Here is a 27,558-nt window from a genome sequence, read left to right as displayed (position 1 = left end):
AGGCCAGCCCCGCGGGTGGGGAGAAAAGCCCCCCAAACCAAATTCACTTTCTAGCTCACACGTGCCTGAACCCAGAGGCTGGACTGCTGCCCAGCAGCCAGGCGCAGAAGGGATGGAGTCACAGGAGGATCTAGCTAGGGGAAGCCAATAAACAGACTGGGGTCCAAAATCTTTTTTCTCAACGTAAGAAGCCACAAAACAGGAAGCAGGGGGCACCGGGGCCATGCGGCGGCTTCCAATAAAAGCCACACACTCTGGGTAACAACTCAGCAGAGGGAAAACACTTCGAGCCTGTCTTACACACGGCTCAGCAAAGGGACAGATCTCCCTTTTGCAAATTTCCTGTTTTCCCTCCCCTCCTAGCTGCCCTAAGCTCACCCCGAAGCGCCTGCCCCGCTGACCCAGGGCAGAGACTCGGCCTGGCTGAGAGCAGTTTCCTTCTGCTTTACCAGCATCCTCAGGATTTGATCTTTAGAGATGAGGGAGCCGAGCCAGTGGTCACTGGCCACGCTCAGCTCTGCCCTGCACTGTCGCACCCCACTCTTGCCTCAAGGCTCCATCCATCCATCCATCCTGGCACCCCCCGGTCCACAGCCCTGCCTCACAGATCTCGGCCTCGGAGCAGCACTGCCGAGCTATCTAGGAGCTCAGCTGCTTGCGTCCACAGTCCCGTCGCCAGGCTGTCGAAGGAGGAGAGAAGTTGTTTTGGGAGGCCCCCGGGGATACAGTAGGGGGCGCTCTCCCTGCCAAGTCAGTGCTGACCCCGAGGCACCAGCACCAGGCTGGGGGACACGGTGCTGCAAGGGGGGGCAGGTCCCTCCCTCCGGGGGCTCCCCCCTCCAAGTCGACGCTGGCCCTACTGCGGTGCTGTGCTTCGGGGACGTGGCCCTTCCGCGGAGGTCCCAATCCCCTGAGCGCCGAGCACTCCTGATATCCCATCCCAGCATCCGATCCCAGCGGCCTGCCCCCGAGACTCCCCAGCCTGGGCCTAAGGCTGCCAGTCCTTCCGCACGGGGATTCAGCTCCCATGAGCACTGAGCCTTGTCTGCTCTTCTATAAACAGCATGTCCTATAAATCCACTGTCCCTAGCTCCGCCGCCCTTTTAGGAGAGCAGGAGACGGCAGCCGATCTGCTCGGAGGGATATAAATAATCCGCTGCGAAGCAAGCCTGTTTTGGCCCGGTAACCATGGCGAGGGCTGCTGCCTTGTTTATTCTGCTGTGCATTAGAGACTCCAGCCCTCGGCCTTGCACGGGCAGAGCTCCCCCAGGCAGCCAAGCTCCCTGCTACCGGCACCCACCAGCACTCGGGGTCTCACTTGGTGAGGGCTCCCATTAACACGCCTCCTCACACTGGGCCCGAACCCTCTTCCTCCAGCAAACCTCACCCCTCTGAGCTAACTGAGCAATGCCGGTAGCTGACAGCAGTAGTAGGCTGTTATCCTAAACGGACCCACCACCAGAGCTGGAGGATGTGACACTTAGTGTGTTACCTTGGCACGGCAATATCTGAACTCAGGGGACGTGCTGGATTTCTGCCTCTGGCGATTTGAGTTCAAATCCTGATCGTGTTAGGAGACCAACAGTTTCACCTCTGTTTAGAAGGAAATTATGCACCATCCCCGACGGGCTTGGGACAGCCACTGCGGAGGAGATTTCAGTGCCCCATGGGTTCCACAGGCATCCACAAGAGGCAGGGTGCAGAGGGATGCCTGGTTGGCAGGGTCTGCATCTCTCTCACTACCAGGCCCCACCAGCCCCCTGCTCACAAAGGCGCAGGACTGCCGATCAGGGCCTTGGCTGCTACTCTGCAGCCTGTGGGGGTAGAGACAGCCCTGTGCACGCTGCATTGCGCCCCTGTGCCATGCTGCCAGGGACAGGGGAGAGGGTTGCTCTTTGGTTGCGGAGCAGAGAGAGAAACCTCTTTGCAGCTGAGTGACAGAGCCTAGTATCCCCCAGAAGGGCCAGGCGTGTACAGACGGGACTGCTAGCTAGGTGCAATGCCAAGGAGCAGTGAGAACCCCTGGCTACTTCAGCCACCATGCAGTAGGAGGCTGCCCCACCTTAGCCACAAGCACTGGTTAAAAATAACAACGTCACACCTGCAGAAACCCGCTATAGAACTCCCAGCATGGAACGAACAGGGAGCCGGGAGACACCCCAGTTCAGCCTTCATGCGCAGCTCTGAATCAAAGCCAACAGTGATCACGTCTCTCTCCATTTACTCTCCCTCTAAGCTGCTCTTCAGTCTTGCCAAACAGTCCTGGTTCTGGGGTTTGCTCCGACCTGGGAACCTCACGTCCCGCTGCATCAGGAGGGTCAGGGAGCTGTTAAATAAGGCAGGGACCTGCCCTGACCAGTTTATGTGGCTTTTGAGGTTTGGATTTCACTGCAGTTTGGATGCAAGAGTCCTGAGGATGGAGCGAGTTTTGCTTTGAGTTCATTCCAGTTCAGGATATGGGAGGTACCAATCCAGCGAGCACGTGGAGGGAACCTCACCCAGATCAAACCTGCCACCTGCTTCCCCAGACAGCAGAGCTGCCGAGATCAGTGCAGCTACACTCTCAGCACACAGAGAGGGTCATTCACCGTCACGGGAGCGACACGCATGCTTAAGGCTAAGCACTGGCTTTAATACTTTGCAGGATTGGGGCCAGAGCGTCGGCACTTCACAGGATCAAGCCCTGAATGCACAGCTTGAGGCTCAGGATCATGTCCCCTGGTTACAGAGAGAATTAGCCATCGGATGAAACTGGGGCTCAACCCTCTGCTCTCCCTCCTCCAGCCCCAGGGCAGCTGTTGCTTCCTTCCACCTGCCATGGCACTGAGCCCGCTCTTGTTTACTTTATCGTCCCATCGGCTAATATCGTCAGGCAAACCCATGGCAGGCAGCGAGATATGCAAAGCAGGGGCTCGCAGGGATGCTGCGCTTGCAGGCTCACTGCATGGCCTGCTGAGGAATGGAATCGCTGGAGAGAAATTCCTCTCCTAGCTTCCCTGGGCAAACCTGGCCCAACTCCAGCAGCGTCCGCAGCGTTATTGTGGACACACGGAATCCGGCCCACTGCACCCAACAGCGCTTGAGACAGCCATAAATCTTCCCAGCCATAGAGCGCAAAGCATTCGCCAAAGGAAGGCCAGTATCCTTATCCTCAAAGAAAGAGGGGAGCAAAAACACAAAACCATCTCCCCAAGGTCAAACAGCAAGCCAGTGGCAGAGGCCCTCATAGAACCCAGGAGTCCAGATGCCCTGGCCTATAGCCAGTTCACTCACAGCTACATACACCCACACAATTGCTAAAAGCTCCAGCACACCAGGCAAGGTACATACTAATCGCATTAGTACTGACCTAGAAAAGGATGTAGAGGGGTCTTTCAGGAGGTCTTCTCCATTCCCACCCTCCCTAGACCTCTCTGCGGTCCTGGAAAGGCTTAGAGCCTCGAGTTCGAGGATTGCCCACCTCTTAGTAAGGTTTGAATATAAGTTATTGCAAGAGACACCCACAAGTATCTCAGAATCCTTGCTACTTTGCAGGGCTTCTCCGGGCTGCAGAGTGACATCATGTTGGAACACGGCCCAGAGGGAGTCATGGTTACTTACAGGATATTAAACATGACTTAGCATTCAGTTCAGGCATGGGCAGTCATGTTTAAAGTCAAGTGAGCTGGTCAGGGTCCATCCTGGTGTCCAAACAGATCCAGGCAGGATGGGACCAAACACAGAGAGAGAGAGAGACACCAAAGTAAGTTAATACATTAAAAACTCAGCATCGTCAAGAACTTCTGGAGCCACATTTTGCTCTCCATTCCAGGAGCGCAAACCTGGATTAAATCCACAGACTTCGATGGATTTACCACTATGTAACAGAGATCAGAAGCTGGTCTTTTTGCTGGCTGTTTAGCAACCCACAGCTAGGAATTCTGTTAAACCTCCTGTAACTTTCCGACACACCAACTTAAAATACCATTACTGCAGTGCCAACACCCGCAGTCTTCTCCTTAGACTGCAACCTCTTCAAGCAAGGACCGTCTCTCACTATGGGTTTGTACAGCTCCTAGCACACCGAGGATTTAGGTTGAGGCTTCCAGCTGCTACTATGATGAAAGAGTAGCACATACCAGTAATGCCAGGAGTGGATCCAAAGTATTTCTAATGCTAACAACACCCAAGGACGCAGGCATCAAAGATTAAACCAAACCAGTGAACACTTAGGAGCAATGCCAGGGAAAGCTTCTCCCCTGGGAGCTGCCCTAAGCTATAGAACGGTTGTCAGGGACTGGGAGGTGGCCAGTCTGCTCTGGTAGTTAGAACCAGGAACGGGGAGTCAGAGCCAGGAACTGGGAGACCAGCCAAGGGTCAGAGCTAGAGTCAGAAGCCGGGCCAGAGATCAGCGCTGGAGAGGAACTAGGCAGGCACAGGCGAGAGTGCTGCTGTGGGCAAAAGCCCTGAGCAGCCAGTGAGCTGCAATCAGGAGATTCTGCAGCAGCCCAGCTGGGCCTATTAACCGGCCGGAGGGCTGAGCCATCTAGCCCCAGGCCCAGCTGAGGCAACTCAAGCCCATCATCCCTGAGACAGTTGCTCCAAGGAAGCAGGGAAAGCCCCATCACTCGGGACATTTAAGATTAGACAGGATGTGACCCTTGTAACCATCCAACTGTGCGGGAGGGGTGCCTGGATGGATCCTGACAGGTGTTGTCCATGACTCACTGCCATGGTGCTTGGCCAACCCCCTGCTTTACTCACGACTCCCATCTCTGCTAGCTGGAGAAGGATCGCTGAGAGCTGGGGGCAAAGAGGTCGGCGGCAGGGTGGAGGGGCTTCTCTGGCGAGAGGAGGAGACGTTCCCCGGCAAAGCTCCGCGGACCGTTGGCCGGATCTGCAAGGAGCTGGGGACGTCACTGCTCTAACTAGTGCCGAGTGAGGAAAAGTTCATCACACGGTTCTACTTCCCAGCCCCAGGCTTTGCTCCCACTTGAGAGTGGGGGAGGCCACCCTACGTGCGGCGGAGGAGCGCAGGGTGTCTCTCGCAGTAGCCTGCTCGCTCTCTTCCCCAACCTGCTTTCCCCAGCCCTTATTTCAACAGCTTTGCATAGAGGCAGGTGCTTTCCAGGCCGGGCAAGACCCAGCAGCGGGGGTGCAGCAGAGATGGGGCTTCCCTAGTGCTAGGAGCTCCCTGGACTGCCCGGGAGAAAAGCCCCCGGCACCATAAGCATCAGGCTCCTTCCCAGAAACAAAGGACCCGAGCCTGATGCACAGAGACAGCTGCAGCGAAAGCCACGCTCTCCTTCCAAGCCAGCCCAAACCTGCCAAGCAAAATACATAAAAATAGGGTCAGCGTAAGCAGGCCTGCTGGATGCTGTTCTGCAGCACGTGCTCCACCAGGCACCCAGCGCCAGGGCGTCCTGAGCGGGAAAGCGCAGGGGGGTTAGTGCTCGGATCCGAGAGCCCCGCCTAGCGTCCTTCCGCTTCCACCCTGGGACGGTGACGGGTTACGTATCGCAATGGCCGTAACGGGATATGGAGCCTTGCGCCTCCGGGGGACGGGGATGGCGCAGAACCAGCCCAAGCCGGGACCGGGAGTTGTCGCTCGGCAGGCGCCGCTCAATTGCATGGAACTGCAGGGCCAAATCCAGAGGGACGTAGCCAGATTCCCCGAGGGCGCCAGTGGGAAGGAGCTTGGGCTGCGCCTCTCAGGCGGGACAGCAGAAAAGGCACTGGCCAGGGAGGGCAATATGGAACTTTACGCCTTCTTGGCGCCTCTGGGATTCTGGCCTGCTCTGGGATAACGCGACATCTTGCCTTCCCTAGCCTGTGCCCAGGGGACAAAGTGATCACTGGAGAAAAGTAACATTGCACAGGGCCCTTGCAAATGAAGTTACCCAGGTGAGGATGGGCCCGGGAGGACCAGTGACAGACTGGTATGAGAGGACAGCCACTTAGAAGCAGGGTTTGGCGGGGCAGAAAGGAACCGGTAGTGTGGCAATCCCCCCCCCCCGCCTTTCCTCTTAATTTGGGGGGATATTACATAGAGCAGGAACATGCTCGGCAAACTACATACCCATAATTCTACCCACACACATCAATCTTGACCTTCTGCTGTTCCAGTCCTGCTACCACACCTTCATTTGAAGCCGCAACGTCCTCTGTCCCCATGCAGCCCTGCTTAAAAACCTTAACCTGCACTGCCCCGGCCCCCTGTCAAATCTCTCCCCCACCCCCCAAGCCTGCACGTGGAGAAAGGATGGAGCAGAAAGACCTAATGTTCTCTCTGTCCTAGGGAATGGGCACAAGAACACTGCCAAAACGCTGGCATCATCGGCATGGAGGATTCGGGAATAAAACGTCCCGCAAAGCAGCTGCATTCAAAGGCTGAGAGGCTGCAGTTTCTGAAAGGTTGGCGAGCATGAGAATAGAGAACAAGGCTCAGGGAGATGCCTGGAGCCTTTCAGAAGGGAAGTAGGTTTAATTGGTTAACGAAGCATCTGAGGTGCAGGGAAAGGGTGTCTCCGGCATGGAAGACTACGATCCGGCGGGTCTGAGAGCCAGTGAGTTCCCATTCGATGCAGCCTGGTCTCACTGCCAGCCTGGGCTGGATTTGAACTGGTGACCTGGAGGCAAAAGGCTACCCTCAGGATCCAGTCGCCCTCTGAACAATCCAGGCTTCAACACAGATGGACCCAATTACAGAAGAACAGGAAGCGAGAGAAAGCAGATTCCTTGTGCTGACTCAGCCATTTTCCTTGCACTCCGTCCCAGGGGAATCTCGGCTTAGTACTAAAATATAACTCTTAAGTGTGCCTAAGTGTCATGCCTCTGCTGGGAACGGGACAGAGGAATCAAATGGGAGATTCCCCCCCCCCGCCACCCCCTCCCCGGTTGTAAATGGCAACGTTTTCTTTGTCCTGCAAGAGCAATGCCTGTTGCCGCACCTGTTGTGCACAGGGGCCCGGGAGCTGAGCCCGGGGGGGTTTCAGGCGAGAGGTAACTCGCTGCACCGGAGCTTAGCAAAGGCTGGGTGTGGAGAGTGGAATCTGGCGGCAGAAGGGGGGCAGGGAAATCAATCCACAGTTTCCCTTTGTGGCTTAGTCACTTAATTTTACGCATTGGTGGCTATGAGTCTGGCCTGGGAAACTGCAGCATTGGCCTTTTGTTGTTATTGGTTCCTGCCCCATAATATTTTTCACTCCAAGATCTTAAGTGCGGGGGAGTTAATTCAGGCCAAACTCCAAGCAGATAATTATATTCTGCCTCTTCCTAAAATCCTCCTGGACTGTCAAATGGATAAGTTGTTCCTCTTCACTTCCAGGCCAGAATTGTTGGGTAGTGGCTGTTAAACTGCTGTCAACTTCCACCCCAGAGGTAGCTGCCGCTCCATCTCTCTAATGTGGGTCAGTACACTTCTCTCTATTTCACAGAGGGGGTGCGTGAGGCACAGAAAAGGAAGTCAATTGGAGAAGGTTACTGAAGGTACGTTTTCACAGCAAAAACCACCCGTGGCAGCAAGGCTCAGAGCCCAGGTCAACTGACTCAGGCTGATGCTCCAGGGCTAAAAACAGCCGTGTAGGTGTTCCGATCGAGCTCTGAAACCCGGAGCAGTGGGGCGGGGCTCAGACCCCAGGCTCCAGCCCAACCCGGAACATCTCCAAGGCTGTTTTTAGCCCTGTAGCACGAGGCCGAGTCAGCTGGCCTGGGCTCAGACTCAGAGCCGCAGAGGGTTTCTCACTGTGCAGACATATTCTGAGAAACTGTAACCGATCCCAGAGTATCTCAAAGGGCAGATTGGAGCTGCTTGGGCACAAGGCTCCAGAGAAACGCAAAACCAAGGTACTCGTATGATATTTCTATCCAGGCAGAGAGGCTGCTGCTCCTGGCCACAGACCCTTGGAGAGAAGAGCTGAGATATGGGGCCAATGGCTAGGAAGCAAAGCAAAGGTAAATGGCTCCTGTGAAGCCGGAGGGCTGAGAGAGGGAATATTACACCTGAAGCATCCCAGCCATTTGATAAGCAGGGGATGGATGGGACACCAGCCAGCTGTAACGGAAGCCTTTCCTGGCAGAGTTACTGTGAGCGAGAAAGACAGGTATTGGGCACAAGAGGCTTTCAGATACACTCCCGATGACAACGATCCAATCCCAAATCCCCTCCCCACTCTGCATACGTCTCTCCCACCAGCCCCCTGGGACTGGAAAGCTCTCTCCCTTCCACCGGCATCCCCACCACTCCCCACCTCGAGGTAGGTTCCCATCACCCCCATCCCTTTCTCAAGGCCACTGACCTGCCAGGACAGAGTGTCACATGGCGGCAGCCTGGCTCAGGGAGGCTTGGATTGGGAAGCTGTCAATCTGTTCTCGTAAGGACCACCACCAGAGAACTGAAATGCCAGAGAGGGAGCCAGGAGAGTCACCCAAGTTTGGCGGGGTGATTATAATCAAGCTGAAACCTGGTGCCAGTTTAGTGAGGGGTGTGCAAGCCACGGCCGGGTTTGGAGAGAGACAGGTGCCCTGATGTGTGGGTTTGGGTGGAAACTGGATTTAAAAATATAAGGAGGCTGTGGGCTAAGCTTTGACCTTTGGTTCGTTCAGATTCCAAATGAAACAAACAAAATCTATTTTTTTAAGAACTTGAGTGAAACACACAAAGACAAGGGTCAGCACAAGCCCCTTTGAAGTGAAACAGCCACATCTCCTATCCGCCCTGCCCCACCGCATGGGATGTGGGGGATGGCACAGGGACGGGGACAGCAAGACAAATCCACCTCCTGGGAGCTGAGCTGCCCTATATGTGGGCTCTGACCCACACGGAATCACAGAAGTGCAGGGCGGGAAGGGACCGCGAGAGGTCATCTCATCCAGCCCCTCCCACACTAAGGCAGGGGCTTGTCCAACCTAATCTTAAAAACCTCTTCAAAACACCGTCTCCGGCTGCTTGGATTCTCTGGGACGCGTCTGCTATCAGGCAAGAGTTTCTTTACATTCTCCAAACACCCAGTGCTCTATCATGGACCCACATGGAAACCACGCTTGGCTGAGTACTCCTTATTTTAAAAACACTTTGGGCCAATCCTTGCCATGGGAGAACGGCCCAGCCCATGACGGAGCCAGTTAAGTCAATGGGAATCGTGTCTGGGCAAGTAGTGTGGGATCAGGCCATTTGAGAGTGCTTTTTAAAAGACCTGCATCCCTCCTTCTCTTGCGGGAATGAGCGGCTCTGGAGAGGACCCAATGCCCACACTCCTGGGCCGGTGGATGCCAGGTGGCACATTACAGAGAGACACACTTGAGCTCCAGAGGATGGAAACAGTCCCACATGGTCTCTGTCAGATGATGCAAGAGACACAGGTGCCAGCCTCAAGCTACAACTTCCCAGGCTCTCACAAAACTGCAGGAGCTAGGGAGAGGTGGGAAGAAGCCGCAGAATGAGCCAGGGTTACGGACTGCCATAAATAACCAGTAACATACCTTTGGCCTATGAAATGCCAAACTGGCAGCCAGTTGGCTTACTCACTGTCTCTCCAAAGAGCCACCTCTACAACTCCCTCGGCCTCCCAGTGCTGGAGAGCGTGACTGTACAGCGGCTCCCCCTCCGCCCCCGAGGATACCAGAGTACTTTACAAACATCAGGCAAGTCTCCCAGCTGCCTCCTGATCCGCTCAGTATCCTCAGCCCCATTTTACAGATGAGGATGCCACAATACAGGAAGATTAAGGGACTTGATCAAGGTTTTAGAGTGAATCAGTGGCAGAGCTCAGCAGTCCTAAATCCCAGGAGTTGGTGAGCAGGAACAACATCCCCTCTCTTTACAGAGCAGTCCACGCCCCATCCTTCTCCTGGTTCATACCCTTCAGTGGCAGAGCACTAACCTGCAGAGTCCATCCATCATTCCATGCGCCCTGACGGTAATGCGCGGAGAGGGACTGCTGAAAGTCAATCGGAGGAAGGACACCCTGTAAATATTTCATGGTACGCATTTACTCCTGGTGCTCTCACTCCCCTCGGCCCATTCATTATAGAGCAAGGCCCCCGGGACAGAGAGCATGCACTTCCTGTGGGATGAGATGTGATTTTTAAAACCTCAAGGTCTGCTCTTGCAGAGTCAGGAGGCCTGGGCTCCAGTCCGCGGGAGGCCATGGACTTCTCATCTGAGCTACCCAAATTGTTGGACCAGGATCTGCAAGAGTTTGGGGGTGGCGGGGGGGGTCTTAGGTCTGCAACTCTAGGGTCTCACTTTCACAGGCGCTGAGCAACCCCTGATGACCCGCAGAAATCAGGCCCTAGGGTGGGGGTAGGGCGCCCAATCACTGAGTAACCCCAAACCAGGGGGCCTTAATCTCTCCGCTCCTCAGCGTCTTAGGGAGGATGCTTACCGGGGGTAGTGAGCCTTAATGAAGAGGAAGATGGCCTGACAGTTAGGTCACTACTCTGGGACTTGGGCCTGGTTCAGTGGAGCTGCTGTGACCGTGCCTTCAGTGGTGGGCGATGGTACGCCGGAGCTTATGCATGTTTAATCCCCTGCTCTCTCGCTTAAGAGAGCTTCTTCAGCATGGAGCGGCGGCAGCGAGCGAAGGGGGAGTCCATCTGTTTGCCAACGTCCCGCACCAATTCAGCGGAGCCATAGGGGGACGAACATACAGACGGCGCACCGGGGGGCGGGGGGGTGGACCACGCTGCCGTGCAATTGCTCCCTGTCTTGTAAGCGAAGTACTGCGGCATCATTAAAAAGCAGCAGTGCCCGACTTCTCATTAGCGTTACGGTAGCATCTGCGGGTACGTCCCCATTGCACGCTAAGCCCAGGCTCGGACTCAGGGCTGAGCCAAACCCTCTTCAAACCACACACAGATCAGTCTGACTCGGGTCAGCCAGCACTCAGGAGCCGGGTCTTAGGATCCTGCTGGGGAAGGAGGGAGGCAGGATTGGAGCCTGGATCCCGCTCTGACTAGGGTCCAAACCCTGTCATTTTGCAGAGTGGAGCCAGGTCAAGCCTCAGACCCGAGTGAGAAGGTCTGTGTAGCGTGGACACATTAGCACGGCTGCAAGACCAGAGTCCAGCAACTGGAAACCCAGATTCACGATGCAGTGTGGACGCTCAAGCACAGGCTTGGAACCACCAAGTCCAGGTCCCGTAGACCTGGGCTCCGTGTGAAGCGTAGACAAACCCTTACTGATCCAGCTGTGCGAGGGGCCGCACTGTGCTAAGCAATGCAGACGGGCCCTGCCGCCAAGAGCTTGCAATCTAAACAGTCAAGTACTTTTATCCCCATTTCCCAGATGGCGACACAGAGAGATTGATTCCCACAGAGAGCCCATAGCAGAGCCGCATATTGCACCCCGCTCTCCTGAGCCCCAGGCCAGTGCGTTAACCCCACGGCTGTCCCTCCTCTGAGATACCTCGGGCGAGGGACACAGGGCTGTCATACGTTACGACGGGCACTCTGGCTTGGTCACGTTGCTAACGCTCTGTTTCCGAAGGGGCTTGACTGGCTGTTTGCCACGTTTTGCCCGTTTCAGCAGCAGCCTCGCCAGGCCTATCGCTCATGCTGCGCGCCTACGACCTGCGTACTAACCAGCTGGCATCTCACCCAAGGTGCCTCCGGATAAAGGCCTTTCTGCTAACCGTGCCGGCAGCTTCCAGCCATCAGGTTCTTCAGCATGTTTGCAGGGATGCCATGGCACACACGGACGCTTGAGGTGTGTCTGCTCCCATCACGCCCTCTCCTCCTGCCATCAGAGCCTTTCCTTTGTTACAGCTGGGATTTCCCACCCCAGCCTGTCGCACAGAGAAGGGAATTGACTTGACTCCCATCCAGCACATCAGTGGCAGAACCGGGAACAGAACCCACCACTGGCAAATTCCAGCCCTAAACCAGGCTCCTCCTCAGCTTGGTTCTCTTTCCTCCCAGGTTTGGGGGTTCTCTGTCTGGGGCTGATGGAAGGGTCACCTCAGTTCAGGGAGCCAAGGCCGCGGACTCACTCCCCTCCAAGGATGCACAGAGCCCCTGAGTGTCCAATTCTAGCTCTCAGGACAAGATCTCCCTGCATGGATTAGTCTATCCATGGCCGTTTGTGTCACCAGCAGAGCCAGGCAACTCCGGGAGACTGTGGAACTGGCCTGCTTTTGGGGGTTTGCTTCAAACTCTAGACTCAAACCCAGCGTGCGAGGAAGCTCATCAGTGGACACCAGCCTCAGCTACAGAGTTGGGACCCAGCTCAGAACTCACTTTGGCCCAGACCTCAGGGATATTCAGGTCACTCACAGGATCTGATTCTGAAGCCACAGCCAAAGTTTGCACTGAGAGGTCAGGTCTGATTTTGTCCCACCTCTAGTCGATTGAGACAAACTAAGTCTCAGGGGTGAAGTCGAGCTCAGTTTGTGCTGCTGAAAGATTCACGACTCCAACTCAGAAGCCGGTGAAGTTCTGAGATTTCTATGGGACTTTCCCTTTGGGCTCGTTCATAGGGGAGAGAGGGGGGAAATCAAGTAGATCACAACCTAAGAAAGCAGCCTGACAAAACACTGCAACACAAAAGCTGGTGGCTCATCCTGCCCCATTTGTGTCTGATTTTCTTTGACCGGTTGCTGGTTTGATTTTGCAAATGCTTGCGTCAAGGCTCTCTTTCCCCTACATCCTTCCAGACTCTCCTTCGGAGAAAAGGGTGCTTACACCCATACACCTCCCAAACCAGGCCATGTGAACCACAACCAGCCCAGGGGCAACAGGCACAGGTCCCCATCCACATCCCACCCAGCTAAGGGTCAAATTTAGTCCCTGCTGCCTGGCTTGTATGGGAAAGCGAGCCGCTGGGGCAGAGGAAATCGGCTGCTGCTCTGTGCAAGTCTCTACAGTAATAGGATGCAAGGGAATAATAATAAAAAGAACCACCAGAAAATATCAGCGGTCAGCAGCCTGGGTCCCGGCCAGTGTGTTGCAGCGTTTGGCAGGAGGGATCAGAAACACTTAACATCGCTGCCTGCCTCAGTTTCATCCCCCCGCGTTCACCTAGGTTGCCCAGGCAGTTCCAGGGTCCAAAAAGGGACATTCTGTACCTGCAAGAGACACAAGGTTGTCACTGTGCAGCCTGCTAGCCCTGTAGATTCACACCCTGGCTTGCCGGGCAGTAGCGTCCCGGCTAGACCAAGCCCCAAGCGAATCAGCAGCTTCTTGGCCCAGTTGCGTGGTCTGTGCACAGACAGCTCTCCCACCGACATGGGCGGGTATTTAAGGCTGGTGCTGGGCAATGCCCAGCCAGGCTGAAATTGCAGTTTACAGGGGAAATGGTTCTTCGTTTCAGTGCAAGGAATTGCAGAAGTAAAAGTTCAAATCAGCAAACTTCAGAAGAACTGTTTGCTCATTGCTAGCTGGCTTCCTGTTCAAAGCACTGTGTAGATACAGGCCTTGATTTATCCCCCGGTCCTGGCAGCTTCTGCCCTGGGGGACCCAGAAGTGGGGCCCCCCAGGGATGGAAAATCCACCTGGGGATTGGGGTGGTAGTAGGACAAGGTGCTTGCAACCTTAGTAGCCGCACAGTGGATGGGGCTGATCAGTGAGGAGATATGTGGCCAAAGCCTCTGATTCAGAGCATCTCTCAGGTGGCTTCATCTTGTGGAGTTCCTGGCTGCAGAGTCAAGTTCCTGGGGAAGCCACCCCTGCCCTCCCCCAGATCCAGGGATGAATCCCCTACTGGGCTGGGAGCATGTGTGAAAACTGCCCTGCACCAGCAAGGGTGAATCCAGCTAATTTCCCTTCAGGTCAATATTACCCCCATAATATAGATGGGGAAACTGAGGCACAGAGCTGCTATGTGAGATTCCCAAAGCCACACAGGAAGGCAGTGTCAGAATTGGGATTAGAACTCTGAACTTGTGGCTTGGAGGATACCACCAGACTGGACTTGCCCAGCGTCTCCAGCTACGGGAGAGAGAGAAATGCTCTATTGCATTTTCTTGATCTTCTTTGTTGAAGCTGAATTACTTTCAAAACCCTTCCTAGGTACACATGTAAGGAGACAGGATGGGGTCCCACAAATGCAACAGCTCTCTGGGGCGCCAGGCTTTCATTAAGCAGCATAAGAGATGCACAAACAATTCCTACTAGGTTCCCATTTGCCTTCTCCCTCTGATCGCGTCCTGAACTCCAGACACACAGGTGAGATTTTAACAAGAAGTGCTGGAGGTAAAATGCATCAAATCAACACTAACAAGGGAAGCAAAGTGAACAGGTCTGCAGACTGCAGCTGAGCATGGGAGTGGGGGCAGTAATTTGTAAGGGGTTTGGTTTTGTTATTGTTTCAATCTTCTGTAATTTGCTCCTGGTCAAATTGCTCTTCTAATGAAATGCTCCTCTAGGAAAGCAAATTCTGCTGAGCCAAGTTTTCAGTGCCCGGAAGTTTCATAACCATTAACATAAGCTGGTAGGAACCCGGTTCTTTCAGAGCAGCAATATGGAAAGTGACTAGTCAACTGCAAAAGGGGGTCTGAGGTTCAGGTCTGGTGAGCACCCGAGGGCGGGAGGGGGAGAGAGCGAGAGCGAGCGTGTGTGTGAAAGTACTGGAGTTTGCAAAAAAAAACAGGACTGGAAAGCTTGCAGGAAAACAGAAGTCTCACCAGATCCCTGCCTTTGGCTGCTCATGGCCAGGGAATGCCAGGCACTTGCAGGTAATTTTGACACTTCTGGCCCAGGAAGCGCAGTGGCAGCTGCTGAGAGATGTTGTGGGAAAATGTTTAGAGTCCGGTTCTTATTTCTATTGTGGTAGCAACCAAGGGCTGCAATGGAGCGTTCAGATTGTAAGCTCTTTGGGACTCTTTTTGTTCTGTGGTTGTACAGCGCCGAGCACCGTGGGGCCCTAAGGTGCGACCTCAGTCCATATAAACAGCCTCCGCAAAGCCTGGGGCCCCACTGTGTTAGGCACTGTACATACATCTAACAAGAATCAGTTCTTGCTCCAGAGGGACTCTGAACTAAGAGGACAAGAGAAGGAATTTTGTCCCAATTTACAGAGACTAAGGCCCAGATCCTCAGTTTACCAATGAAAAGAGACTCATATTTGAGACCTGGATTTGGGATCTTAAACCGGTTTTAAGAGAGGGGGAGCATTTCATTCCACAGCGTATAGTTCCATTTAATACCCTATTTCCACAGTCCTCCAAGATGACAGCGCCCAGGTCGATGTCACAAGTCAAGCATCTGTCCTCAGCTCTCCCACTGAGCCTGAGCGAGTCACTTTCTTTGCCTCCGCGCTGCCCTTTCGACGTGAAACGTTCCCAGAGTGCGACATGACAAGTAACTCCCCCATCTTGATGATGACATTATGAAAGGCAGGACAGACAGGAGCCGCCTGCACAGACAAGGAAATACTGGAAGCAAAACGCACATCTACATTAGGTGCTCGCTACCATAACTTCCTGGAGAGTTTATAGGGTCCCTACCAGGGTAGGCAGAGCTTAAATTGATCCCATTCTTTAAAAGTTACTGGCTTCAACACCCTGAACACACAAAACACATCCAAATCTACCCCAGAATAAAGGCTCTGATGTGTAAGATTCCAGCCCATCAGCAAACCTGATCAAGCTGTTGTGATCCTAGATACAGCTGTGCACCATGTCCCAATGCTGAGGCAGATGGGGAGAGCAACCAGACTGCCCAGCACCTGTGCACCTGTCCAGGGCACCTCCAGACCCCCGTGCGTAGCCCCTAAGCAGAGAGTGGAGATCCTATTTAGCCCACTGCTCTCAGTCTGCAGGATTTTAAGTATCTGGGGGACACGGAACAACTTTTAGGCTTTCTCTAAGTGCCATTCTAAGGTTTTCCCTTTGAGGGCCACGTCGATTAGACAGATCTATGGGAGCACACAGAAACGCAGTCCCAACAGAGCTCTCCAAAGCGTGGAGAGCTGCAGCATTGGGGTGAAGCCGAGTCAACTTCCTGTATCGATCGCCAAGCAGCGATGGTATTTATAGAAAGATGTCCACCAAAAGAGAGACCGGAGTTTATGTTGGGGGGGTGAAGAAAGGGGCAGAGACACACATACTGAGCTCACCCCACCCTGCACACAGCTTTCTGGCCAGCTCGAACAATATATGAGAGGGACGTGATTGTACAGATTCAGACTGCAAGCTATTCAGGGCAGGGACTGCCTACTGCTCTGTGTTCGTGCAGCGCCTACCACAGGGGGGCACTGCTCCTGGCTGGCCTGGAGCTACTACCTTCATCAACAGGATTCATAATAATTCAGGGCTTTGGAGACAATCTGCCCCATGCTAGGGGAGCATCCCCTGCCTTCGACATCAGTCCCACTGCCTTCCCCAACCCCCTTTGAGAAGAAAAGCGGTATCTTGTCATGTTTGCTAATTATTAGTGCTTTGTACATGGGTAGCGCCCTACGGTCGCAGTCTGGGTCGGGGCTAGGAGCTGTACACACCTTGGGTAGTCGGTCCCTGCCCTGAAGACCTTGCAATCTAGAAGACAAGACGGCCAACCACAAAACAACCTCGCAGTAGCAAGAACTAGTTTCCAAGGCAGGGTGTGTAATCCTTTCCCTGAATCCCCATCAAGGTCTCTATGCCAAGTTTGTGACGCAATAACACATCTCATGGTAAAGGTCACAAACAAGGGTCCTAGATGCAACTGACGCAGCCACAGACCAGGCCCGTTGCTGGAGCAGGTGTGACGGGGACCTTGCATCACGTACGCATGGGGCCAGGGCAAACCCTGAACTTGGTGTCCTGGAGAGTTTCATTGTGGATCACTGCACCCTGCCCCCGCCTCACAAGCTCATTCGACAGGAGTCCCCTGGCGCTAATCCTTCCCAGCAAGGCCTGGCTGGGAAACAGAAGCTATTGCATAGGCCTGGAAGTGGCGCAGATGAGCGAAGACAGAGAGGGAATGCAGTCCCTCTTCCAGCAGATCAGAGTCTCGTTTGAAGGCTTCCAGAACACCACGTGGGATGTGGCAGGAGGAGGATCCCGCTAGCAGGGAGCTCGTTCTCCAGTTTCCACGATGAGGAAGGGCATGTTTAGATGTCAGGGATCTAATGGGAACCAGGAAGGGTAGGTGGGTAGCACCCCAGTACAGCCCCTTGCTTGGCAGCACTGTACTAGGGGCTCTAGTGGATAGTCTTGTTCCACTGGAGTTATGGGGGGGGGGGGGGCTGGATGGCGTGTGTGTGTGTGTGTGTGTGTTGTGTGTGCGCGCACCACTCATTACTCTTTGAACGCAAGATTCTCCTTCCCTTTCTTCTTTCAGAGCACAGAAAAATCTGTGTAATATACGACTACCAGCCCTTCCACGCCAGCTGTCACCCTTAATTCCTCGCAGGAGGATCTTTGTTTCCAGCACAACATTTGCGCACACAACCCCCTCCCCCCCAACAACAACAAACAAAGAAAAAAAACCACCCCAGCGAACGACTTTGAGGGTCCCGAGAAGAGTTACAGATGGCAGACCGGCTCCTGTCTGATCTCCCCCCCGGGGAATGCAGATGCCCTGTTATCAAGTGACAAATCCATCCTGCTACCTCACTAGGCTAGCTTAAATCAGACCCACTCCCCCCCCCCGCCCTTAACAGGCTGTGACTCGCACATTCAGTTCCCAGTTCGTACATTCTGTTACCACTGAATTATAGCTCCCCAAAACCAAGATGGGAGAGCACGGTCGTGACATCCTGGCTGCTTCTGACGGCCTGGCACTGTACCGGCGTGGCTCGGGCTCTTGCAGCAAGAGCTAAACACACTCACACGCCAAAAGGCGGGGGATGCACACGCAGCCCGGACAGGCTTGGCACATACATGTGCATAAGCAGGTATACAGCAGCCTGGACACGCAGCCTCACACTTACTGGTTGGTGCTGATCTTAGCTATTTTTAGGTGTGTGTGTGTGGGGGGTCTCCCACTCTCTGACGCCAAACACCTCCTGTCCTCTCCCAATCATGTGGCTCCAGCTGCTCACCCCCTCCACTCCAGTCTTCCATTCCCCACACCCAGCCCCACCACCTTGGCCCCCATGGCGGTACCTGCCAGCTCTGACTTATGGTGCCTGGAGTGCACCTCCTGCCTGGCTAAGACCATCTCGTGAAATGGGCCGGAGCAGCGAGAGCGCAGGTGCACCGGTGGCTGCCTGCTGAACTCCTTCCTGGGCCCACAGAAATCGAGCGCATGGTACAGAGGGAAGAACACGCCCTGGGCCTGCAGACAGAGCAGCCAGCTGCATGGCGCAGTGGGACCCGGGCTTAGCACAGGCACGTCAGTGGATATGCAATACTCAGCACTTCCACAGCACTCTTCCAGCCGGAGATCTCCACGCACTTTAAAAAAACACATAGGGAAATACCATGCTTTCCATCTGTAAGATGGGGAAACTGAGGCCAGAGGAGGTGGGAGGGAACTGACTTTGCCCAGGGTCATGGGTAGAGCCAGGATCAGAAGGCAGGTGTCCTGATTCCCAGTCTGATGTAGTTCCTAGTTTCCCGGAGATATACTGACATGAGCAAGCCACTTCCTTTCCCTCTTCTCAGATTCAAATCCAGGGGCACTTTCTCTCAGCATGTTCGATCACGACACTTTCTCCCGGGGAGATTGCAGGCAATTTGGAACCAGAGTCTAATTGCTACCCACACGCCAAGTTAGCAAAAGATTCCCCAGGGGAGTTCAAATCGCTGCTCAAGCACTGAGTAAACCCTGTCTAGAAATATTCCTGCTTCTGAAGATCCAGCCGACACGTAGGGTCAAACCCCTGGTTGGTCTGGGAGAAGCTTCTTGCAGCTTCAACTCTCCTCCTTGATTAGGCCCTGGCTGCGTCTCATGAGACACCGAGCTGTGGGTTAATGGCACTGCAAGCCAAACTACAGGTCCCCCCTACCCAAAATTAGCCAGGCATAAAATAGAGAGAGTCTTTGGGAGCTTTCCCTCCACTCTCCCCACCCCATCCCCATGAAAACACCTGGAGCAAGTTAAGAGGGACGCGGAAGGAGGAAAAAATGAAATAAAAGAAAGCCAACCGCAGCTCGGGACGTTGGCACTGGTCTGTGAGCAGAGCGATCTCTGCAGAGAGCGCTCAGCAGGGTTTTCCCATGAGGCCTGAGCAGGCTTTGAACAGCGACTAGGAGACACAATCCCAGCACTTTCGCTTGTCCCACTTGTGGCTGAACCCACCGATAGACCTGGACACGGCCCCAAGGACATCCGGCTGGGGAACGCGCAGCGTCGCTGCATTGGACCCTGCTGCTGTCGGAGGAGAGCAGAGGAGCAGGCTACCCGCTCCCCATTCAAATCTGTCCTAAGGGCAGAGTAATGCCACAACACCGCCCTGCTAAGAGTAGATCTAGGCAGTCATTATCCTCCAGCCCTTCTCACGCTCACACGCACAGCACAAGAGACAGGCCCTGCCCCGAAGTGCTCACAATCTAAATAGACTAGACAAAGGGGGGGGGGGGGGGAGAGAGAAGGGCACAGGTTCACCCTAGGTCTTACAAGAGGTCAGTCTTGGAGCTGGGGCTAGAATCCTGGTCTCCCCAGCCCCACTGCTCTACCCACTAGCCCAAGCTGCCTCAGCAAACCTTTGGGTGCTTTGGAAGCTCATTCGCACGGCAGCATGGAGAATCTACGGCTCCTTCAAAGACATTCAGACTCTTTGAGCTTTAAATCAGAATATGGAAGGGGGGGGGGGAAGAAATCCACATACGCCTTGCATCGCAAAAAACGAAACAGGAAGGGACCTGCTGTCAGAAAGGGTCTAAATAGATATTTATTTACATGTGCAAACCTGCTGCTCTTTATCCTCTGTCCGAGGCACTCTGCACTTCACACGCTCGCAGGTCACTCGCTCAGATTTCCAGCGGGTGTCCTAACAGGCCCCCCGTAGTGCTCCACTCAGCCAAGGAGTTCAACACCCTTTACAGAGACGAATGAGGTAGGCTGCTGCCCTCTCTTCCAGGCACGGGTGGTAATGCCCGGGTTGGGCTTCTGGGAAAACCAGTGTCACAGAGACGCAGCTCCCCTGCAAGTTGCACAAAGCCACGAGTAGCGGTAACACCTAGAAGAGAATCTAGCAGCGCTTCCACCCAGACACAGGCTCCCACCGCTTAACCACACTTCCCTTTCTGCGCACATGTTCCCCTCTCAGCCGCGTTTTTCAGCTCTCTTGCTTTGCAGAGCAAGGGCTAGATTCACAAAGCGAATTAGGAACCTCAATGCCTCTTCAGGACCCAAGCCCAAAATGTGGAGCCTTAAAGTCCCCACCCAGCTGCTGCCTAACCCCACGGGCACCTACACTCCTTAGACATCAAACTCCCCCCCGCCCCCAATAAATTCCCCAGGGTGACTACATTTCTGCCATCAGGCATGTGCAATGCCACATAAATCCTGACACCCAGCTCACTCTGAGTCCAGCAGCATCCTCACACTGGGCATTGCCCTACATATTTCACCTGTGGGGCCTGACCCGGGAGGCGTTTTCAGTGGCCACCCACCAGATCGAACCTTGCACAGAGCAAGGCTGCTGCAAGAGGAGATGAGGCAATGAACATCCAGTCACCGGGATATAGAGTCGATCTCTCTCTCTCTGGCCCAAGAAACCTAGAATATTTGTGCCGTGTGGCACAGCTCCAAGGAGAGGTTGAGAGAGACCTGCCCCAGAGCTCCTTACCCCCAGTGGTTGGAGCACTCGCTTGGAAGGCAGGATAGCCAAGTCCCTGTTCCATGCAAGGCTGTGGGGGTGGGAGGGGGATTTGATTCTGGGTCTCTCGACTTCCTGGGCGAGTGTTCGAACTGCTGAGCTACATGTGGCAAGGGGGACTCCTCCTTCGTGCATCCCTGAGGAGAAAGGGTGTAGGTTCCCAACTTCAGAAGGGTACGCATGGCTGTGAATCCCAAGCAGATGGAGGCATCCTCCCTCCAGCCCAGACTTTGATGCCTAACTCCCTTTGGCTTCTTCCCTTGGCTCCTTGGCATTTCCTCTTGGCTAGCTTAGGCAGGTCACTCAGCCACTGACTTTTGTGGGTCCTTTTTTAGGAACTTAACACGCCCCTTGTATGGAACAGGGAGACTGGGTGACTCCCGCCAGGCAGCAAGGCACGCAGAGTTGGCATTGCAGTGCCTAGTGTTTGAGTCTCCCTTACAGATCTAGCCCGATTCCAATATGCATAATTCCAGTGGCGTTCCACCCAGGGAGAGACCCTTTCATGGGGCAGACATTGGGGTTCCTAATTCATTCTACCTATGCAAAGAGGTTCCCAACACTTCTGCCAAGGGAGCTAGCACCCTAGGATCAGGGCAGGGAGTTTTCCTACTGCTGTTTCTTCCTTTGCCTTTGTATAACTAAAGAGAAATACGGTAAGAGCGCGCTGGCTGAAATAACCCACTTAAAAGAGGAAAAAACGTGCCTCTGGGACACAGAACACCTGCTCTTTGATTTATGGACCTCCTATTTACCCAGAGCACCATTGCAACTGTTTTAAGCACAAAAAAATCACAAGCTATCTAATTAGGCAGAAAGACAACTCGCTAATTTTCTGTGGCAAAGCCCCATTCCCCCAAATTAACACCAGCTGACACTGGAGCGACAAGGTTTGGAGGCCTCCTGGTCCCCCTTTCGTTTCTCAATAATTACCATTTCTGCTGAACCCAAGAAATGTCTGCACTGCACTAGTAAGGCACCGATCATGAATGCCTTGCATTCTATACAAAACCAATCATGTCACAGCCCGTGCTGAGCTGGTGTCCTCTAACGCAATCACTCTTCATTCCGTGTCTCCCCAGAGCACGCACACACAAGTCCGTTCCCTTCTAAGTCACCGTTTGATAAATGACGCTGGCTTCCCTTTGCCATCCCTGAGAATGGGAGTTTGTTAACGAAATTAACAGACTCATGTACATACCAGGCAGCTCACCCACCAGAGATCTGTTAAGTGAGGATTGTTTTTCTAGGGCCCAGCCCTGTAGAACCAAGGCATCACCGCTCCTGCCTTTCTGAAAGTCAGGAGTTCTTTCTAGGACAGACCCTTGATTTGCATTTTAAGAAAAATAAACAGAAATAGTCAGACAAATGTTTCTTGTTTTCTCTCCAAGCGAGAATGGAGGGCAACTCATCCCACTTCTAGGTCTTTAGTATTATTATGTTTGAGCTTCTTTGATTTTTAAATTGAAAATTCCAAACAGTCAAACAAAAACTTTAGGGTCAAAGTCTGAAGGGGGATTAACACAAATCTTTTGTTTCTTCAGAAAGAAGCTAAACTAAGCAACCAATATCCCTTGGGCCACAATACATACATCATTTCCCATGCTGGGAAAGGGTTTTTTTTTTCAGGGGTTCCATTTGCTTTCCTGGATTATCACAGCTACGCTATAGTTCATGACAGCCGCAAAACCTTCGGGCCAGTTAATATCTAGGGAAGGCAGACCCAGAAAGCAAGCCTGTGTTTATGTTCTGGGTCCATTCCAGGGCTTGGAGCTAATAAACTATCAACATTGTTATTTAACACTAAAAAAACCCCTACCTTTTTAATTTGAAGTCATGCAAAGCAGAAGATACTATCTCAAACTTGAAAAAGAAAAAAGAAAAGGAGTACTTGTGGCACCTTACAGACTAACCTTTTAGTCTCTAAGGTGCCACAAGTCCTCCTTTTCTTTTTGCGAATACAGACTAACACGGCTGTTACTCTGAAACTTGAAAAAGAAACAAACTGAGAGGAAATGATCTGGGAGGTATTCTCACCTCGTCTGAGACTTGACACAAAGTTCAAACAATGGAGTGCTTTTTTTTTAAAAAAGCAAGCCACAAAAGTTGTTTGTAACCCAACCCCCCTCCTCCCAAAATAAGATGTTAGTCGAAAACTCAACACACTAGTCAATGAAGTGGAACACAGACAAGGCTGTTAACAACATGTACCTGGATTTGAAAGGTGTGAACTAAATTCGTAGGAAACTAGTGCAAATTTTGGAAGAGTTTTGAAGCTGTATGCAAGCAGGTGTGGATTCTTTACATTCACATGGAGACAAGACAAAGGAAAGTGGACCCCTGGGGACTCCCCCAGCAGGTTCTGCTGGCAGTTCAGAGCTCTTTGCAGGGGGTTTAAGGTAGAAAGGGGATTGACAAGAGAACTGGCCACCTGGAAGGAAGAGATGGATTGTGAAAGGTGGGCTGAAATAGCGGAAGGGGATCAGGACTAGAAGCTGGTGGATACTGGATCAAGAAAGGACTTCAGGGTTAGGATAGCATTGGTGGAAGAGGGGTGGAGCGGAGGAAGGACTGGAAAGAAGCTCGGGTAGGAATCAGCCCTGAGAGAAAGGATGTGGGCGAGGAGAAAAGGGGACTGGTGAAAAAGAGTGGAGATGAAACCCGAGACTGGAGACGAGAAGGACCCCCATGGGGACCAGCATTGAGAGACAGGTACTGTCTATGCAGACTGGAGTGGTGCAGTGAGGACTGGGATGGGGACCAGGGATGCTCCCCTATCCAGAACTCAGGCAAGAGCCTAATAGTTGTGAGGTGTGGATGGTGGGGTTATGCAGGAGCCAAAGTACCCACACAAACACATGGCACTGGGGAAGGAGGATGAGGGACCTCCTGGGGATTAGATTGGTGGGCTGGTCCTTGGGAGATTAGGGGTCAGGATAGAGATGGGGGAATAGTTGATGGGACCCCTACAGATGAGCCAACCTGGCCCAGTACTGGGATGAAGGTGTGTAGATGGGGGAAGGGCTAGGGGGGCTCAGAGGATGGTGTTATCCTGAAGGGTCAGGCTGGGACCCCTCTCACATGCTGGACCCTGCCACCCCAGGGATGTGGTGAGGTTAGGGACCTAGGGGTCAGACAGGGCCACATGAAGGTGGGTGGATGGGTGTCAGGCTGAGGGCACCCAGGAGCCAGGGGTTGAGGACAGGTTGGGGGGGGCCCAGGGATGGGAACCCGCTCCAGGCTGAGGGCCTGGTGGGACCCACATGAAGGCAGGTAGCTGGGTATCAGGCTGGAGGGAAAGGGGTAGGGCGCCCCCCAGGTGGGTGCCCGGCGGACTCACATGAAGGCGGGTAGCTGGGGGGGGCAGGCTGGGGGGCAGGGGGATGGGGGCCCGGCGGACTCACAGGAAGGCGGGTAGCTGGGGGGGGCAGGCTGGGGGCCCAGCGGACTCACAGGAAGGCAGGTAGCTGGGGGGAGGGCAGACTGGGGGGGACGGGGATGGGGGCCCGGCGGACTCACAGGAAGGCGGGTAGCTGGGGGGGGCAGGCGGACTCACAGGAAGGCGGGTAGCTGGGGGGGGGCAGGCGGACTCACAGGAAGGCGGGTAGCTGGGGGGGGGCAGGCGGACTCACAGGAAGGCGGGTAGCTGGGGGGCAGGCTGGGGGGCAGGCGGACTCACAGGAAGGCGGGTAGCTGGGGGGCAGGCGGACTCACAGGAAGGCGGGTAGCTGGGGGGCAGGCGGACTCACAGGAAGGCGGGTAGCTGGGGGGCAGGCGGACTCACAGGAAGGCGGGTAGCTGGGGGGCAGGCGGACTCACAGGAAGGCGGGTAGCTGGGGGGCAGGCGGACTCACAGGAAGGCGGGTAGCTGGGGGGCAGGCTGAAGGCGGGTAGCTGGGGGGCAGGCGGACTCACAGGAAGGCGGGTAGCTGGGGGGCAGGCGGAAGGCGGGTAGCTGGGGGGCAGGCGGAAGGCGGGTAGCTGGGGGGCAGGCTGGGGGGCAGGCGGACTCACAGGAAGGCGGGTAGCTGGGGGGCAGGCTGGGAGGCAGGCGGACTCACAGGAAGGCGGGTAGCTGGGGGGCAGGCGGACTCACAGGAAGGCGGGTAGCTGGGGGGCAGGCTGGGGGGCAGGCGGACTCACAGGAAGGCGGGTAGCTGGGGGGCAGGCGGACTCACAGGAAGGCGGGTAGCTGGGGGGCAGGCTGGGGGGCAGGCGGACTCACAGGAAGGCGGGTAGCTGGGGGGCAGGCTGAAGGCGGGTAGCTGGGGGGCAGGCGGACTCACAGGAAGGCGGGTAGCTGGGGGGCAGGCGGAAGGCGGGTAGCTGGGGGGCAGGCGGAAGGCGGGTAGCTGGGGGGCAGGCTGGGGGGCAGGCGGACTCACAGGAAGGCGGGCAGGCTGGGGGGCAGGCTGGGGGGCAGGCGGACTCACATGAAGGCGTGGTAGACGAACGCCCAGCCGCGGGGTCTCTCCAGCACGTTGTACAGACAGTTTTGAAGGCGCCGATAGCGCTTGTGCGCGGCGGAGCGGGAGGCCGCCCCGCCGGGCGGCGCTGGCAGCGGGGTCCCCAGCAGCCCCAGGCGCCGGGGGCTGCCCGCGGGCGGCTCGCTCTTCTCCGTCTGCACCGCGGTGAGGGCGACGAACTCCCCGCGCCGGGGGTCGCCGGGGATCGGGGGCGGCGAGAGCATGGGGAGGTCCCCCTCGCCGGGCGGCTGCAGCCCGGCCATGGCGCGCTCAGGGCACGGAGCGGGGCCCCCGGACGGGCCGGCCCCGCATGGCCCGATCTTCAGGCGAGTCCGGGCCCCGGGCTGGGACGGAGGGAGGGGAGCTCCCCGCGCGCCCCCTGGCTCCCCGAAGGGGGCCCTTTGCTGGCGCTCCTGCCCCGGGCAGCGAGGGGACCGCGCGCCCCTGCAAGTCCGGGTCCGCCCGGTGCGCTCCGCGCAGGAGGCCGGGAAAGGAGCCCGGGACGTCCCGCAGCCTCAGCCCATCCGAAAGGGGCGGCGATGGAGCTGGAGCGGGCTGGGGTGGAGGGCGACACGCAGCGTCCCTCCCCGAGCAGCGGGGAGAGCCCCCCCCACCTCGGCGGCGGCGGGGGGCGGCGGACGCGTCCCGAGGCTCCTGCGCCGAAGCCTGGCAGAGCCGCCGAAGTTTCCAGGAGTTGCAGTTTACATGGCACTCCGGGGGGCTGGTTAGCGTCAAAGCGCAGCGAATCGCGCAGGACTCCGAGCCTCCGCCGCCCTCCCAGCCCCGAGCTCTCCCCGGCCCCTCTCCATGCCGCTCGATTTCCCACCTGCCTTTTGCTTACACTCACATGTCACCTCGCCTCCTCCCCGGGCCCTTTCTCTCCTCCCCCAGCCCCTCCCTCCGCGCAGCCCGGCGACTTACTGGGCCGGAGGGGGTGGGGACTCCGCCTGCTGGGCTCTCAGTCGCTTCCCAGCTTCCCCCACCTGGCTGGGGCGGGGGGTCCCGCTCAGGGCTCAGCTACGATGCGTTCTCCGGCGGCGTCTCGCAGCCCAGCGCCGTGGTTTCCCTTCCCCCGCCAGCCAAACGGCGGTGAGCTTGTTACTCAGTAAAAGGTCGGGCATTTCTGGGGCTGAGCAGCCCCCCCAGCCAGACCCCGGCGGGGAGGTAAAGAATGAACAGGGTTAGACAACCTCATGCTTCAGGGCGCAAAGCAAACCCCATGTGGTCAGGAAGGACCCTCCCCCTGGAGAGCTTGAGCTATAATCCAGCATTTTAAGGTCTCTTGCATCTTCCTCTGAAGTGCTGGCCACGGTCAGAGAAGGGGCTGGACGCTCCGGTCTGGCCCTTGCGAGGGATTCTTTTTTATATTCTTATGCCTAAATAAATGTGTTCGTCTCTACAGTGCCCCAAGGACTCCTCCTTGTTTTTGCTGATACAGACTAACACAGCTACCCCTCTGAAACCTGTTTTTGACATCTGTGCTGCTGTTTTTCTCTGATGCCAGCAGGCAGCCTTCACCTGGAGTGGATCAAAATGTTGTTTCCAAATAGGGGAGGGCCTGGTTGGCAAAGCTTGTTGAAAACCTAACCACTTGAAGGTCCCAGCCCCAGGGAAGAGGCTGCAGGCTGCTTGCAGCTTTGGCTGTTTAAGTTGTTGCCTTCCCCCCATGACATGCCAAGCAGAGCTCTGGGGAGCTCCTGGGTTCCATTTCTTTGGCCACCGCCTGCAGCCCTTAAGCTTTGGCCACAGTCTTGAGCTTCTCTTTGCGGTTCAAACAACTCCCTCAAAAAACTGTGAAATTCAGTCAAAACCCACTAAATTCCACCACCTTGCCCCAAAAGCAAAACTCCGTCCGATCCCGGCAGCTCCCTCCCAGTGAGATCAAGGCTAGCTGGAAAGAGTTGGGAGAGCGCACAAGATCTGGGCTCAGCTTGCCCCGAGACCTGAAACCAGCTGAACACCCATGTCAGAGCCATGCAGGGCTTAGAAACACATATAAACACGGCCCACCTTGGCCGACCCTGGAGACCTCCGGAGCTAAAAGCATCACCCTCTACACTCGAGCTAAAGGATTGTGACCTATGGCTGGGAGCTGGAATAGACGCCATCCTCTGCATGAGGCCCAGCGGAGGAGATACGCACACTGGACCATGGGTTAACTTACATATAACTTGGTGCTTTTGGCCAAGTTTCACTTTGCCTTTTGGGCAGCCTGTTCTAATCTGAATCCCAGAGAGAGACCACAGGTAGCCTGCAGCTGAAGGAAACTGACTCCCTGATGCTTCACCAGGCTCTGGGGAAGGCATCATCTGCTACTGGTCCCAGACATTAGCCATCTGTGATTATTGAACTTCAGCATCTTTGAGAACCAACTGGGGAAAGCAAGGCAGGGAGCACAGGGAATCAGTTTAGAGAAATGGGAACCAA

At 55.3% G+C, this 27,558-nt stretch overlaps 1 protein-coding gene across 5 annotated transcripts in view; it reads right to left on the bottom strand.

Annotated features, from left to right (window-relative positions):
* The window catches only part of KCNQ4 (potassium voltage-gated channel subfamily Q member 4), an 88,081-nt gene extending 61,893 nt beyond the window's left edge, over nt 1–26,188 (bottom strand). For 3 of the 5 annotated variants that reach the window (XM_075121255.1, XM_048825694.2, XM_048825692.2), the window contains exon 1: nt 25,099–25,972. In XM_075121255.1, the coding sequence (XP_074977356.1) occupies nt 25,099–25,394 (296 nt within the window). In that variant the 5' untranslated portion in view covers nt 25,395–25,972. Of the gene's footprint in view, nt 1–19,753; nt 19,941–25,098; nt 25,973–26,052 lie in introns of those variants that run through there. The other 2 variants (XM_075121257.1, XM_075121256.1) reach the window with 2 other exon arrangements.
* Nucleotides 26,189–27,558: the final 1,370 nt, after the last annotated feature.

This window comes from Caretta caretta, chromosome 19, assembly GCF_965140235.1.
Source record: "Caretta caretta isolate rCarCar2 chromosome 19, rCarCar1.hap1, whole genome shotgun sequence".
Classification (NCBI taxonomy): domain Eukaryota; kingdom Metazoa; phylum Chordata; order Testudines; family Cheloniidae; genus Caretta; species Caretta caretta.
The sequence above is the reverse complement of the archived record's forward strand: the minus strand, read 5'-3'. Positions and strand labels throughout refer to the sequence as shown.